Here is a 16,385-nt window from a genome sequence, read left to right as displayed (position 1 = left end):
TGAAACACTGTCTGAAAAAGGAAAAAAAAAGTGTTAAGTGTTCTTTCAAAGTATGTTTCAAGTAGAAATTATATAATGTACAACATATAGAAAGATAACTACATGTAAAATAATTGAGTCAAAACCCAAGAGGAATATATTCATTTAGTCAAAATGTAATAAATTCAAGAATAATTTTACATCAGATACTCTGTTTTGTTTTGTTTGAGACAGGATCTTGCTATGTAACTCAGGCTGGCCGCAAACTCATGGCAGTCCTCCTGCCTCAGCTTCCTGAGTGCTGGGATTACAGGCCTGCGCCAGGTATTTTCACTGGCTACATCAGGTATTTTCACTGAAAAGTGTCATTCTGGTCAAGTAAGAAGCCCAAGGCAGTACCAAGCCTTAAGTTTCTGTTGTTGCAGGCAGCCGAATTAGATAGAAATGTTACAGGCAGTCAGACAGGGCCAGGCCCTCAGGAGACGGCAGGAAAAACAAGACATATTGCAACTGTGAAAGAGACGGATCCCCCTGCTGTGGGCCAGACCTAAATACCAAAGATCAAACAAATGTTGACCTCCCTAAGATTAGCATCCGGGATTGATCATCACCCTGAGGAAACCAGGAAGAATCATTAATCCGACTACTACTGGCAAGCTACCAGATAAAGTCCTGTCCTACATTTATGACTGCTTGCTATGTGACTCACTTCCCCATTTGGCCCTGGACTTAATCCATTTTACCTGAGCAGTGGTGCTTGTAATCTCATTGGTTGACTGTAGTTTTGTCCCACCTCATGCCCACCTAAGCAAGTTCCCATGTTCTTTACCTTAGACCCGCATGGTTTTACACTATAAAAGTCCCTGGAAGAGACTGCTTCCTGGGTACCACCCACTCAGGGCCCCCCTCCTGTCCCTCTTGAACAAGAGCTTTCTTTCCTCCAATAAACATATTTTGCTCATAACCTCCATTTGTTCTTAAAATTAATTCTTCAGTTTTAGAGAACATGAACTCGTCCCAGGTACTTTTCAGGTCGGGAATTTCATTTTTCCCCCTATATCATTTGGAGGTCATACACCAGGATCATTTTTTCCCTATATCATTGTGACATATACTCATACACATAGTCCTTTTGTAATTACCACATAGATTTTTTTTCAGAGTTACCTCCTCGAAATCCATATTCATTACTCTTAAGAACACCATTCTTTGTTTTTATTTTTTATTATTTTTGTAAGTAAATATTTTCCCCAGAATGTTACAAAGCACCCAGATCGATCCTTGGACAATGGAGTAAAATTGAGATTAGATACCTAAATTATTTTTACAAAAGCAGAAAGAGCTGAACAGGAAGCATTGGCTTAAATGAAAGGCAGGGTGGGTCGCTGATCTAGGTAGGAGCACTGTGTCGTCTCAGCAGGTGACAATGCTACACAGCCTTTCTCGATGTCAGCCCGTGTTGACACAAACCCCTCTGTGCCCTTCACTTGCTCAGAAAAAGTCACAAGAGGAAGAAAAAGAAATTGAGTCCTGGTCATAGGCAGCAACAGAGCCCAGGTGGCCTGGCCTCTGATGACCCCGAGTACACCAGCTGTCACCAGGCTGTGGCAGGGGTCAGCTGGGGCTGGCACCAGAGACCCAGATCATCTGGACCAGGAGCAAGCGCTGGCCCCTGGAGAGGGACCGAGATGCAGTCACCTCATTTCGGGGGGTCCGAAGCCAGACTTCACTGCGTCTCTCTGGGCCACTGTCTCCATGGCCTTCTGCTGCTGGCACTGAGGTTCCCGGGGCCTGGCTTCTTCCTCCTGCTCCTCTTTATCGGACTCAGACTCAGACTCAGACTCATCATTGTAGAAGTGAATGGTGGCTTGCACTGGGAAACTGGCCAGCACTTCCTCCCCGGAGCCCTGCAGGTACTTTTCACGCTTTGAAACGGGTAAGTAGAGTCTGAGATTAGAGAAACAAATATGCCATTAGTCAGCTGGAAAAATAACTCCTGCTACAGTTTTTCTTGCTTTAGAACAGCTAGCACCCCAGACCTCTTGCCTGCCTGGAATTCTCTACCCCTCATGGTGGCAAGAAATGCAGAGCCAGCAATAAGTGCCAGGCTGGAGCACAAATAGGTGAGAGTTGGATGAACAGACCCCAGTAGAGACACCAGAAGTGCAGCACATAGGGGACTGGCCCCCAGAAACAATGAGCTCTAATCAGTGGAGCGTGGAAGCCCTCCTGGAGCCTGGAGGAAGCATTTCAGGGAAGCCCCATGCCCACCCCTGGTTCTGGAAACTCTACTCCAGAACTCTGGCCCACTGAGGCAGCGAACTGTCTCAGGTGTCACCACAGAGCAGCTACAAGAATGCATCCCTGGTTCTGTCAGAACAGGGAGGAAGACCTAGCTGGAGAAAGAGAGGGAGAGAATCAAATAGAAAGGTTGGTGGGCGGGTGAGCTAGTTCAGTTGACTAAATGCCTGCTTAGGCAAGCTCAGGGACCAGGGTTCGATCTCCGGCATCATATGCTATGCTGGCCCTGCCTCTGGGTGCACTGAGCCGGCCACCAAGTCTGGGCATGGTGGCACATGCCTATAATCCCAACACTGGGAAGGCTGAGATTACTACAAGTACAAGCTATGTAGTGAAACCCTGTATCAAATACATTAAAATAAATAAAAAAGAAAGGTTGGGAGCCCTCCCTAAATCCCAGGTTGTATAGAATTTGGGACTCCAGTTATAAAAAGGAAAGTATTTAAAACATCTCCCTGATAGCTGAGTGTGGTGATGCACACCCGTAATCCCAGCACCCTGGGAGGCTGAGACAGGAGGACTGCAAATTCAAACTGTATGGGCCAATTCAGTGATTTAGCAAGATGCTATCTCAAAATACAAATTAAAAGAAGGGCTGGGGAGGTGGGTCTGTGGAAAGGCCCAGTGCAGCAGAATAAACCTCCTCAGAATCTCTTGCCCTTGTGCATTTCACTATTCATTGCAGTATCTCTCTTTCTAGATAGAAAAGGGAAAGAGAAGATTCCCTGCTATAAATATGATAATTTTTACTTCCTATGATTTCCAATAGACCAGTGGTGCTCAATCCCAGGGCACATTTGAAAATGCCTGGAGACATTCTTCATTATCATAGCTGAAGTGAAGGCATTAGGCACTTAGGTGGCATTTGATGGGCAGAGCCTAGGACTGCTGCTAAATATCCACGTTGCCCAAAATGGTGCTCACCACAGTTATCCAGCCCAAAGGACCAATTGGTGCTGAGGCTGAGAAACTGCAGTAGACGAACCATGTGTGGTTTGTACATGGAAGACAGACATAGATGCAGAATTTAATTTTTGACCATGGTAAAAATCTGGTGTTTTCGCTGAAGTATTTGCAGGTGAATTTGTAGGCTGTCTGGGATTTGCATAAACAACAAAAGCAGTTGGGGCAATAAGAACAATGCTGATAATGATTAATGGAGCCCACAAGTGATACGTGAGGGTAACTGCTATAATATTCAGCCCACTTTGGTGTATGTTGGAAAGTTTCTGTAATAAAAATGGAAAATAGAATGGTCTGGTCTGTAACACAGGTACACAATGCAGCTCGTGCTGTGTCACTCATAGCAGCCCATCCATTCACAAAGGGGGAGCTCTGCAGTGTGTGTGTTGGTGGGGGAGAGGGGCTGAAGTAGTCAGTGGTTGTCGGGCTCAGCCTTAGGCAGGATCACTGGGCTACAGTGATGTAGATGCTGCCTGGAGGAGCCACCCAGGCATTTGGAGGTTTGTTTGTTTTTGGTACTGGGGATCAAACTCAGGACCTTGCACTTGCCAAGGCTTATGCTGCTGAGCTATGTCCCAGGGGACATTTGGGGTTTTAAAAGCTATACCCAGTCTTGAAAACCAGAGGTAGATTGCTTAGAAGTCTTCCCTCTCCCAAAAACCATACAAGCCAGTCTGGGGGTGCACGGGTTCAGCTCTAGAAATGACTCTTGCTTTTTGCCAACATTTGCAGCAGCCTTCAGGGTAACCAAGCTGTTAGTAAGCATGTTCATTTTGGTGGAGGAAATAAGAGATGGAGAGAGACAGGCACAAATATAAAAATTCTGAACACAAGCCATTTGCTTGCCTGAAATGGATGAAATGTAAGTAAGGACAAGGGGCCTGACACAAGCAGGCTGATGGCTGGAGCAGCTAGGAAGGGGCTCCAGCGCATGCTCCATATGTGCAGACCCCTGACTTACTCTATGCACATTCTGAGGGCCTGCTTGCACAAGACAGTGTATGAGCTTATACCTATAGGACAGCTAGAGATGGGCCAGTGTCTAGGCTGATAAGTGTGTGTGCAGGTACAGCCACAGATAATTAACACAAGGCGTTTATGCAATGGGAACTATGAACAAAAGATGGAAAGAAAAAAGAAAGCCCAGCTCCAATTTGCAGTGGAAACATGAATGAATACCTGAACAGGACTCCATACCCAATGTAATCTCCCTAAAGTTCCTTGGTGCAAATTCAGTAAAATTGCAGGACTTATTGCTTCCCACTTTGTTGAAAATGTCAAATGCATTCATGGTTATAGCATCAAAATAAATTATATATATAAAAGCTGGGCATGGTGGTACATGCCTATAATCCCAGCACTTGGGAGGCAGAGGCAGGAGGATCATTGCAAGTTCAAGACCAGCCTGGGCTACAAAGTGAGAGCTCAAGGCCAGTCTGAGCTGCATAGTGAGACCCTGTCTCAAAAAGACAAAATAATTAAATTAATAAAATTAAAAAATAAATATATTTTCAAATTCAGGACCTTGTGCTTGCCAGGCAGGAACTTGTGTCACTTGACTATATGGCCCCGTAATTTTTATTTTTAATTGTGAATTCAGGTATTACCTTACAGGATGCTGAAACCCGAAGGCCCCCTTTGATCTCAATATTTCTTGGTCTCTCCCAGGTTCATGCTGTAAAGACAAACACAAACACAGGTGTAGCAAGGGAAAAGCATCAGGTACCATCTTGAGGTTTTCAAGATAAAATCTGAGCAGTCTGCAGCTGTTTCTGTCAGTATCAGTTGTGATGTTTTGTTTTATTGAGACGGAATCTCACTTTGAAGCCCAGATTGGCCCCAAACTCACAGTGATCCTCCTGCCCCAGCTTCCCAAGTGCTAGGATTACGGGTGGGCACTGCCTAGCTCAATCCCAGTTGTAGAGAGCATTTAAACACCTTTCAGTTACAGTTCCTTCTGTTAACCTTGTCCACAACATCCAAAGCTCTGTGAAGGAATGGAAGAGGGACAGCGTAGGGACACAGGGCCTCAGCGTGGGAGATTCAGAGCTAAGGAAGACAGCAACAAGCTCTGAAAGTGACTGTGCTGAGCATGGAGGAGGGGAAGGGCAGGAGTCCAATTCCCAGTGTTCCTGAGAGAGTATGGTGTCACATTCAGAGGGGCAAGTGCAGAGGGACAGCGACACAGGGTTAAGCCCATGAGGCACCTACGATCGTGATCGAAGGAATCCTGAGGGAGGCAAGAGGCCCTATCCCGATGCCTTACATATCCACTACTGAGTTGAGGTTTGATCCTGAGAGCCAGGTTCTAAGCCAGGGAGTTCAATGCTCAGCTCTGTTCTTTCCCAGAGCTGTGCTTGGACTGGATTCAATAAGTCCTCCAAGCTGGGCGTGGTGGCTGAGCCGTGCAGGCACCAGTCTTTGTAAGAGGATAAAAGGGTGAACTGAGGCAGCCTCCTGGAAGGTGAGGGAAGGCAGACTCTACACCTCAGCAGCGGCCCAAAGGCCCAAACCCTCTTGTGTATCTGAAGCAGAGGAGAGGGCAGGTTTTCTGGGTACAGGTGCTGAGGACAATGGTGATGAATACAAGACATCAGCAGAGGGCAAGGCCTCTCCACAGTTTTGGGCTGAAGGGAACATCACCAGCTACCTGATTGGGGTTGTCCCCTTCTGCCAGACTTCTCTGGGTGCTGGGCTAGATTTGACCCTAAATGTAGCCAGGATGGGGCCAGGGAGATGGCTCAGTGGAATAAGCACTTCCCTGGCAAGCGCAAGGGCCTGAGTTCAATACCCGGTTCCGGGGGGGAAAAAATGTAGCCAGGTTATCCAAGGCTCTCTGGAGCCTCTGATGGCTGAGTTCCTGAGCATGTGGGTTGGCCCCGAATGGATCAGCGTGGGATCACAGGAATAGGAGCTGACATGAGCTGCAGCAGTAGAGTAGAAACCCGGGCTCTTGGCTTCCAAAATGTTAGAGGGAATCAGATTAGGGATGGGACCAAAGCTGTGTGGCATTGCAAGAATAGATTGAAGAAGCCAGGCTGGGTGGGCATACCTGCAAGTCCCAGTGCTTGGGAGGCTGAGGCAGGAGAATCATGAGTTTGAGGTCAGCTTGGGCTACGTAATGAGACCCTGTCTGAAGAGAAAAGAAGAAGGGAAGGGGAGGGGAGGGGAGACTGGGCATGGTGGTGTGGGCCTGTAATCCCAGATCTTGGGAGGCTGTAAGCAGGTGTATCACTACAAGTCTGATCTAGTAGTGAGACCCTAAACACCCTGTAGACCCTTCCCTAAAAAAACAAATTAATTAAATAAAAAAAGGAAAAGAAAATAAAAAGGGCCCTGTGCAGACATTACAGTTTCTCAGCCATATTTTATAATGATCTGTGATGAGACAAGGGAAGGGAAGTGAGGCTTTTGGAATAGAATCTTTTGCATTGTTCTTCATTTTTGTGGGGGCACTACAGGAAATTATTTGTGTTAAGAGTGCTGTTTCTAAACTGGACATGGTTTTGCAGGCCTAGTACAAAGCCAGCATGGACTACAGTGTGTGCCCATGAAAAAAAAAAAAAAGCCAAAAACAATTCCCCCCAAAGAAAACACACAAAAGAGCTCTGTTTGTGACTAAAAACCATCCCTGACTACTTGGGCTCACTCTTCTATCCCAAGGACTCCTGGAGGATAAGTCCATGCCCTGTGATGGGGCAGAGGCTGACATAACTGTACAATTTTGGTGGACACTGAAAACTGTGGACACTGTGCAGCTTTGGTGGATGCCACAACACTAGAGAAGGATGACTTCCTGGAGTACCCACGTCGGTGGCCTCTGAATTACAGAGCATGGTTTTATAACCTTTAAAATCTACCTCTCAAATGCACAGCTTTCAAGAGTTATGCTATCAATATCATGATTATTTTCTCAAAGATTTTATTAAAGATCCTTCCTCGTGAAAGGAAACCTCTACATAGTCATGTTTGAATAATTAAGTGGGAAAAAATGTACACAGGTCAAGCATTGTGTTTAAGATGTGGGTGTTCTCTTAAGATCCAGAGAACAGATTTGAAAGGACTTCTAGTGGGAGGTGTGTGCCACTGACCGAGCTAAGGTGTGCACGAGACACTGGGGCCTTTACTCAGATTTAGATCTCATTCGAATTTTGATCTACTTGCTGTAGAACCTGGTACAGTGTGTCGAGCGTTACCCCCTCGTCCTCCTGTGCCATTTCTGGAGAAAGACTGGACAGAGCCCTGGAGCCCAGAGTTCTCCTGCTTTGTCGGGAGAGGGCGTCAATGAGCAAGGGCGATGCGAATGCTGTCACTCCGTCTTCTTCGCCTGCAGCCCGGGGCTTTGCGGAAAGCGGGTGGAGGGCTGACAGCCAGCTGCTCGGGCTAACATTTCTCCTCAGGTCGTGTCCGATTTTCTCACCAATGGCTTTCTCACCACATTAGAGAGAAAAAGTCCAAAGCTGCCTGGTTGAGTTAGAGTTAGGCAGTATGTTATACAGCACCTTTGTTCTTGCAAAAAGAAACTAGTATGTTCTACAGACCTTTCATTTAAAAGAAAATTGGGTAATTATAAGCCCATATTCTTTCTCAAGCATCTATGCTAGAGGAACTAAAAAGAATTCGGATGTGTTGTTTATGTCTCAACCCCCACAAAAATTGTGATCATAAATGAAGTAAACAGGTACTAATAATTTAATTTTTAAACCAGGAGTGGTGCCCATACCTGTAATCCCAGCATTTGGGAGGCTAAAGCAGGAGTTTGAGAGCAGCATGGGCTACAAGGTGAGCTCAAGGCCAGCCTTAACTGTGCAGCAACACCCTGACACAAAAAGAGCAAAAAAAAAAAAAAAAAAAGTAAGAATACTTCGGACATGGCTGGTAAGATAGTGCTGAGGTCTAATGTGCAGCTTAGGCAGGCACAGGGGACTATGGTTCAATCCCCCACACCACATGCTGAGAAAGCCCTGCCCTCGGGGTGGGCTGAGCCCACCAAAAAATTTTAAAAATTAAAATAAATTTAAAAAGAATACTTTGGACAAAAAAAAAAGTCATCTCCCTTGTGCTGCATTTTTCTTCAAAGAAAGGCAACTGAATCAAAACCCTGACCATTCAGATTACCTGCATAAAGTAGAAAAACCACCAGATATAATGGTCTGCTCTCCCACACCTGAGCTTTCTTCTCACTTCACAAATAACTGCATACTAAATCACAAGCCTCAGGTTAGCTAAATCAAATACATCACCCTTCCTCACCAGAGAAGCTCGCCAGCATTTTAAAAGTCATCAATTTACATTTAAAACATAACAAATGAAAGCAAGTCTTTCCTTCAGTGAGTATAACAGCTATTTGGTCACCCATGCAGGGTAACAAAAGAAGAGTAGTGGCTATTAATCTCCATCCACAAAGCACAGTGCTTGAGTGTATTTGCTCAGACAACACTGAGTTACCGAGCAGCACTTGCAGACAGGCCTGCAAGTGCTTCAGAAAGGACCAGACGGCGGCGGCTTTCCCCTGCACGGAGGGCTCCTGAAGGTTATTCTGCCTGTTTGCACTGTGGCCCCAATCCCGTGCTCAGGGTGCCCTCAGCTTTCCACCGTCCTGCTGGCTTGCAGAAATCCTTTACGGTGCCCTCGAACCACTACACACTGCTGCGATGGCCTCGCCTTCGGAGAAAGCAGAGGCCACCGGGAGCCAGTCTGTCTGTGACTTGAATCTTTTAACCCCTGGCTCAGGGAGCTCGGCTCCAGCCCTGGTGGTTCTGCTGCGCCGGGCAGGGGCGGGGGTAAAGAAGAAAGCATTTCAAGGGGCTCTTTCTGATCCAGCTGCTGCTGCTACTGCTATGGAGAGGCTCTCCAGCTGGACCGACTGTCCCAGGTCCACACGCAAGCTTACCTGGCTTCCACCTGTGCTCAGCGTCCATGGTCGCCAAAGCGTGGGGCTGGGGACGGGTCTGCAAGGCAAAGGGTCAGAGAGATGAGTCCCTGGCACCCTGCTGCCTTTAGAGCGACACCGTTATTCTCGAAAGGGTCACCGGGTGTCTGGAACATCCCCTCAGGTTCCTGGTCCTCGAGGGCTGGTGTCCTTCTCCTGTGCAAGGCCAGTCCCCGGCTTCAGGGCGACTCAGAAGAGAGACTCCCTGGCCCTCGAGGGCTTTCTTCCCCTTACCCGGATGCAGTCTGCAATTCCGGATTTTCGGCTGCCAGCTCCTTTGGGCTGGTGTCAGCTACACCAGCTGGGTCCTGGAAGGACCGTGGCTGTGCAGATCAGAAGCCTGAGTTCTACGATGCCAAAAAGTGGGTATCGGCGTCTCCCCTCCGGCTGCCAAGTCCCCAGCCCTGCCTCCCTGCCCGGCTGTTCTGATTTCCTAAACTTCACTCACTTAAAAGGCTCGAGAGCACAGAGGACCTGTGACAAGCGAGCCGGGCCACCTGCAGGGCCAAGTCTGGGGTGTGCAGCCTGCGCCCGAGCCAGGTGCTGGGCTGTCCCTCGGTGCAGGGACCACGGCCTCGCTCAGCCCGGCTCTACTCGCCTGGGACTGGGACCTGCACTGCCCGGGCCGCGCTCACCTCGGGGGCCCGTGGGCACCGTCGCCGTTGCGCGGGCAGGGACCCGGGCAGTGGCCAGGACCGGGACCAGCATCGGGATCGGGACAGGGGTCGGGGCGGCTCCGCGCCAGCCTGGGTCCCATGGCTCCCGCGACGCCAGAGCTCGCGCCCCTCAGGTTTAAACCTGGGGCGGGGCCGAGGGGCCGAGGCGCGAGAACAGGGCGGGGTGGGTGGGGACAGCCTCGCAGGGAGGCGGGGGTAGCGGGGCCGGGGCTCGGCTGGGTCCTGCGGTCCTTTAGTCGCTGCAACCCTCGAGTTCGGACAAGCGTCCCTGCATACAACTTTCGGGGAATCTCGTGTTCCATCCTTGGGGCGGGGGACGGCCAGGGGTTTGCAGCCAGAACAGGATCCACCAGAGCCCGCGTGGACCCACTCCGTCCTCAGCGCTCCCTCGGCGGCCCCGACGCCCCTCTTGGGACTAACCCGCGGCCCAGTGGGATCTGTAGAGGGCCCAGCGGGATGGGGATGTGCAGGACATCAGCTCCGCCGTCGGGCCTTTGGCGCGATGAGGTGGGAGGGGGAAGATTCTCCTGTCCCCAGAGCAGGGTCTAGATGGGGGGGACCCCAGGGACCCCATGCAGGAGCAATGCGGAGACTGAGCTCAAGGCACCTGCTTCTCAGGGCGGTGAGGGTGCTGTGAAAATTGGGAATTGTTTTTATAATTTTTTTAATTTATTTTTTGCGGAACCGGGGATTGAACTCAGATCCTTTAGTTTGCCAGTCAAGTGCTTATACTACTGAGCCATCTCCCTGGCCCCTGTTTTTTATAATTTAAATGAGTGGATTGTGTTTGTTTTTTGGAGACCGAATCTCACATACAGTAGTTCAGGCTAGAGTTGAACCCACTATGTTGCCTCCTCTGGCCTAAATTTTATGGTGAGTCTCCTGCCCCAGTCTCCCAGCTGCTGGGATTGTAGGTGGGCACTGCTACACCCAGATAAATGAATAGATTATTTTATTTTATTTTATTTATGTATTTAGTACAGGGTCTCACTACACATATCGGATTCATAGTGATCCTCCTGTTTTCAGCCTCCCAAACCCTGGGATTACAGGCGCCCTGCACCATGCCAAGTCTCTTTTGCCGTCTCAGCGTGTTCCGGGGGCGGAGCCGGCAGGGCACGCTGGGGATCGAAACCTCCATTCCTACGGCTGCCTAAGCAGGCACTTTAATCCACTGAGCTATCTAGCCGACCCATGAATAGATTTTTAAAAATAAAAAATTTGAGGAATCAGCATGTTTCCACAATCTGGCATGGTAGTGCACTTCTGTAATTCCAGCACTCCAGAGTCAGAGGCAAGAAGATCGTTGAGAGTTCAAGACTAGCTTGGACTACAAAGTGAGCCCAAGGCCAGCCTGAACTACATAGTGAGACTGTCTCAAGGTTTTTTTTTTTTTTTTTGGAGGCCAGAAGATGCCTTAGAGCATTTCTGGTTTGCTGTGAGTATCTGGGTTTGAACCACAGCAGCTTGAGCTTGAGTGCTTTGTTTAAGCAGGCACTTAAACAACTGAGCTAATGGGCAGGTCCCCTAGACTCTGTCTCAAGAAGAGAAGGAAAAGAAAAGTTTCCATATTTCTAAAAGATTTGACAATAATTGATCCTAACTAAAGGTAGGCAGTGAGGAGGAAGATTCAGCAGTAACTTTTGTTTGTTTGCTGTTTTTATTTTGTTTGTTTTGTTTTTGTTTTAATGTATTTGGTACAGGGTCTCACTAAGAAGCTCAGACTCCTAGCAATCTTCCTGTTTTCAGCCTCCCCAGCGCTGGGATTATAGGCATGTGCCACCACACCCGGTCTAGGTGGCCTGGGGGCAGCACTGGTGTGGCATGTGGTGCTGGGGATTGGACCCCAACAGTAACTTTGTATAAATGATTAAAAAGACATGGAGGAAGGGCTAGCCAGATAGCTCAGCGGACTAAAGTGCCTGCTTTGGCAGAGCTCAGGGACTGGGGTTCAATCCATCACACCACTGTCCTTGCCCCGGGGCACTCTGAGATAGTGAATAAGACTGGGTGTGATGGCATGCACCTGTAATCCCAGTGCTCAAGAGCCTGAAAACAGGAAGATCACTATAAATTCAATCTGTGTGGTGAAACCCTATAGACCCTGTAGTAAATACATTAAAACTAAAATGAAATAAAATACATGGAGAGACCAGGGAGTTAGCAGAATAAGCACCTGCCTGGCAAGTGCAAGGTCCTCAATTTGATCCCTAGTACTGCAAAATTAAATAAAATAAAAAGACATGGAGTATACTGAGGAAGGAAGAAGAGAAAATTAGGACATAGTGAGACAATAAGATTTTGTATTTAGTGTGTAGGGTAAAAGGTTTTTTGTTTTTGTTTTTAAAGAACTGGAGAGCAGGGTGTGGGTGCTTTAACATGAGTAACTTCCAGGTAGGTGGTGGCCATAGAGAGGATTAGGGTAGCTTTCTGAGAAAATATAACATGTATCCTGTCCCTTAAGATCTTTCACCTTGGGCTAATCGCAGCCACTTGGGAAGATAAGGCAGGAGGGTGCAAATTTAAGGCCAATCTGATGAATTTAGTGAGACTTTGTCTCAAAATAGGAGGTAAAAAAGGCTAGGAGAGCAGGGGTGGTGGCACATGCCCCTGCCTGTGCTGGGCTGGACAACTTAGCAATTTAGTGATAACCCGTCTTAAAAACCTTTAAAAGGCCTGAGGGTGTAGCTGGGTAGTAAAGTGAGAGCTTTGCAGGCAAAGAGTGAAGACCGGGTTACATCCATGTGCTGCAAATAGCAACAACCCCTTCCTGGGCTAGAGCTCCAGAACCACTTTCCTATGAAGGAACAATTTCCTTGGGTGGGCTTCTGTAGCCCAGTGTGATTCCAGAGCCGGAGGATCCCCGAGGGAAGCAGGGACCTCTGAGCTCCTAACTCAGCCGTTGCCACAAGTGAGAGGGTCTGGAGATTCCACCTCTCGCTCTGCTGACTTTCATTCAAGACGTGTTTTCCTTGTGGAGTGGCAATGGCTGCTGGAAAGGAAGTGGAAAGATGTTCACCCCTAGGGTTTCTGGCTGGCCTGCCAGAGGAGGATACCCAAAGTCAAAACATCTCCGATGACAGCTGAATATTTTTACATAAACAGAGCCGAAGACCACTGGGGAAATACTACTTTCCTTTCCTCCCGTTGAGCCAGGCTGCATTTCCTGTTATCCACTCCACCAAGTGTTGTGCAACCCCAGAAGCTGTTGTAGGGCTCCAAGATGTTATTGCTCTTCATGTTGCTTATTTTTGAAATGATCATTATTATTTTTTGGTAGTACTGGGATTTGAATCCAGGTCTCCTGCATGCTAGGCAAGGGCTCTACCACTGAGTTACATTCCCAGTCCCTTAGAGCTTTTTTTTTTTTTTAAATTAAAAAACAAAGGTGTCTTTGTTCTGTCAGAACGAAGTTTAGTTTTGAATTTTTTTTTTTTATTTGTTTGTTTAAACTGGGCCTGATGGACCAGTGACAGAGCTTAGCGGACTAAGCGCCTGCTTAGGCAAGCACAGGTACCCATTTGATCCCTAGCATCACCTGCTGAGCCTGGTCTTGGTGTCTGGCTCAGAGTGCCCCAGGGGCAGCCCCAGCCCTGGTGTGACATGTGGTGTCAGGGATCGAACCCAAGTCCCTGCAGTTGCCTAAACAGGCACTTTGTCCACTGGGCTATCTCGCCAGCCATAGCTAATCATTTATTTATTTATTTTTAGGGAAGGGTCTACAGGGTCTCACTACTAGATTGGACCCATAGTAATCTGCCTGTTTACAGCCTCCCAAGAGGTGGGATTACAGGCGCACACCACCATGCTCAGTCTCAATTGCCATCTCAGCGCACCCTGGGGGCGGGGCCGGCACAGCAGGAGTTTTAACCCACTGAGCTATTTAGCCGGCCCTATTTAACCATTTTATTTTATTTTATTTTTAAAAAACACACATTTTATTTTATTTGTGGCCAGCTCAGCCCACCCTGGGGGTGGGGCTAGTGTTGCATGTGGTGCTGGGGATTGAACCATGGTCCCTGAGCTTTTGCCTAAGCTTGCCAAAGCAGACATTTTAGACCACTGAGCTATCTCACCAGCCCCCTATTTAACCATTTTAAATGGTTAACCTCTCAGGCCATTAAGTATTGTACATCATTATGTTACCATAGCTACTATCCATCTACCCACACCCAACCAACATTGTGCAAAATTGAAATTTAGGACTGGTGTGGTGGTATATATCTGTAATCCCAGAACTCGATAAGGCTGAGGCAGGAACATTTGCTTGAATTCAAGACCAGCCTGGGCTACATAGCAAGAACCAGTCTGAACAAATCAAAGATTTTTTTTAAAAGAGAGAAAAGCATAGTGGATTTACATAACCCACCTGGTAGTAAACGTGGTAACCACGTGGTAACCCTCAGAAATGAAGGCCTAGCCAGGTGTGGTGGTGGCACACGTGTAATCCCAGCACTCAGGAGACTGAGGCGGGAGATCCCTATTAGTTTGAGGCCAGCCTGGTCTACATAGTAAGTTCAAGACCAGCCTGCATTACATAGAGACCCTGTCTAAAAAAAGAAAAAAGAAAAAAAGAAAGGAGGGAGGGAGAGAAGACCCTGAGAAAATGTCTGTTTTACACCTAAGATCAGTATGGGGGCCAGGGAGATGGCTCAGTAGACTAAGTGCTTGTCTGGCAAGCGCAAGGGTCTGAGTTCAATTCCTGATTCCAGAAAAAAAAAAAAAAAAAAAAAAGAATCAGGGCTAAGATCAGTATGGCTTGGACCGCTGTGTGAGCTCAGATTCTCTCGGGTTCTCTGCGGGATGTCCCTTCCTCCACACCAGGGCAGGGCCCTGAGGAAGCCAGAGCCAGGAGCCCAGCAGTGAGGTGGGCACTTCAGGGAGGAGGTGGCCCTGGCTCCCCATTGCTTGGGCTCCCATTCTGAGTCCCAGCGCTTAGCACAGCACTCATGCGACCACCTGCTTTCAGTGCTCGGGTTCGTACTCAGAATTCCTAGGTAAAATATATTTGTTCCTGAAGTTTTATTTTAAGGCCCGAGTTAGTTTTTGAAAAGAAAAATAAAGTTTTGGAGGGACCATCTTCAGAAGTCTTGCGGGCTGGCCTCGAGCTCACAGTGATCCTCCTGCCTCAGCCTGCTGTGTGCTGGGATTAGAGACTGCCTGCACGGCCATGTCCTGGTGAAATAACTTAACATAAAATGTGCATTCAGGTGTGAAGAGCAGGGTCAGTGTTTTCCTCCTGAGCTTCTCTCTGGGTCAGCAGTGTCCCTCACTTAACTGTAGTAACAGGCTGGGAGCCAGAGCTCCTGGGGTGGGAAGTCCCAGCTTCTGTGCTAACTGAGCCAGGGCTGCCACTCGGGTCACCCTCTGCCTCTCAGATCTCATGTGGCTTCTACTCCCCACCCTCACCCCCACCCCATCTCCAGCCCCACCCCGTGGCCTGGACTGAGAGCACACGGGCCCCATGGCCTCCCAGAGCCCAGGATCTGTCCTCCCAGACATCTGCCGCTATATCCCCTCCCTTCCTGTAGGCTTTCCCCAGATGGCCCCTGTGACAGCCCTTTACACCTCTCTCTCCACAACCCCCTGCACCTCTGTGCCCTGCCTTTCCTTCAGCACACTTAACACACCATGTTTTACATCTCTAGCTATCGTGCTTAACAATGTTGCTTTCAGTATAATTTCGGTTGATGTATTCATTCATGGTACTGGGCATGGAAGCCAGGGCCTTGCAAGCACAGGGCGGGTGAGGGCTCCACCACTCAGCGGCATCTGGGCCCTTGTATTCTCCCCTGAGAGAAAAGGGGCATCACTCACTTGCCCAAGCTGCTCTCTGCCAAGTAAGAGAAGGATGTACCTCTCTACCTGGCTACTGTACTATTTCTTGCCTCTTTTTGTATTCATTCTTAACAGTTCACGTTTGCAGTACCTAAGGGTCACATTCCTCTCCGGGAGTTGAGTCATATGCATCACACACCTAATTCTTTTCCCATTCCCTTCCTCTTCTCTTCTTCCTTTGCTTTTTATTGTTGTGCTTTTTGAGACAGGATTTTACTATGTAATTCAGGCTGGCCCTGAACTCACTGTGGAGTCCCGGTTGGCCTTGACCTCGCAATAATCCTCCTGCCTCCACCTCCTAAGTGCTGAGACTACAGGTGTGCACCATCACATCCAGCCCCCCTTTCTTTGCTTTTTTTTTTTAAGGAATGCACCATTTTTTTTTTTTTTTTTTTTCAGAACTGGGGTTTAAACTCAGGCCCTTGCGCTTGCCAGGCAAGCACTTATTCTACTGAGCCATCTCCCCAGCTCCAAGCCCCCATTTCTTTGTCTGCTTCCTGCACAGCAGCATCTGACGAGGGGACACCCCAGCCACCAGCATGTGTTGGCCAGTGTACAGGCAGTGCCACAGTTACTTTCAGGAGGAAATGAAGACGCACTGGGGTCGCCCCATCTAGTGATACACTTTTCAGCTATACTCAGGTGAGAGGATCCAGGAAGTTGAGAATGTCCCAAGAGGTGCCACATGGGCAGTG

The 16,385-nt window shown here is 48.3% G+C and overlaps 1 protein-coding gene across 1 annotated transcript; it reads right to left on the bottom strand.

Annotated features, from left to right (window-relative positions):
* Positions 1-1,673: 1,673 nt before the first annotated feature.
* Ripply3 (ripply transcriptional repressor 3) lies at positions 1,674-9,256 on the bottom strand (the record flags this gene model as incomplete). The annotated part of the gene is made up of 3 exons (XM_023718702.1): positions 1,674-1,926; positions 4,851-4,918; positions 9,137-9,256. Coding segments are annotated over 3 exons (441 nt in total), but the record flags the coding sequence as incomplete, so codon positions are not given.
* Between the last annotated feature and the right edge of the window lie 7,129 nt (positions 9,257-16,385).

The sequence above is a fragment of the Octodon degus genome, unplaced genomic scaffold, assembly GCF_000260255.1.
Source record: "Octodon degus isolate 3935 unplaced genomic scaffold, OctDeg1.0 scaffold00061, whole genome shotgun sequence".
Classification (NCBI taxonomy): domain Eukaryota; kingdom Metazoa; phylum Chordata; class Mammalia; order Rodentia; family Octodontidae; genus Octodon; species Octodon degus.
The sequence above is the reverse complement of the archived record's forward strand: the minus strand, read 5'-3'. Positions and strand labels throughout refer to the sequence as shown.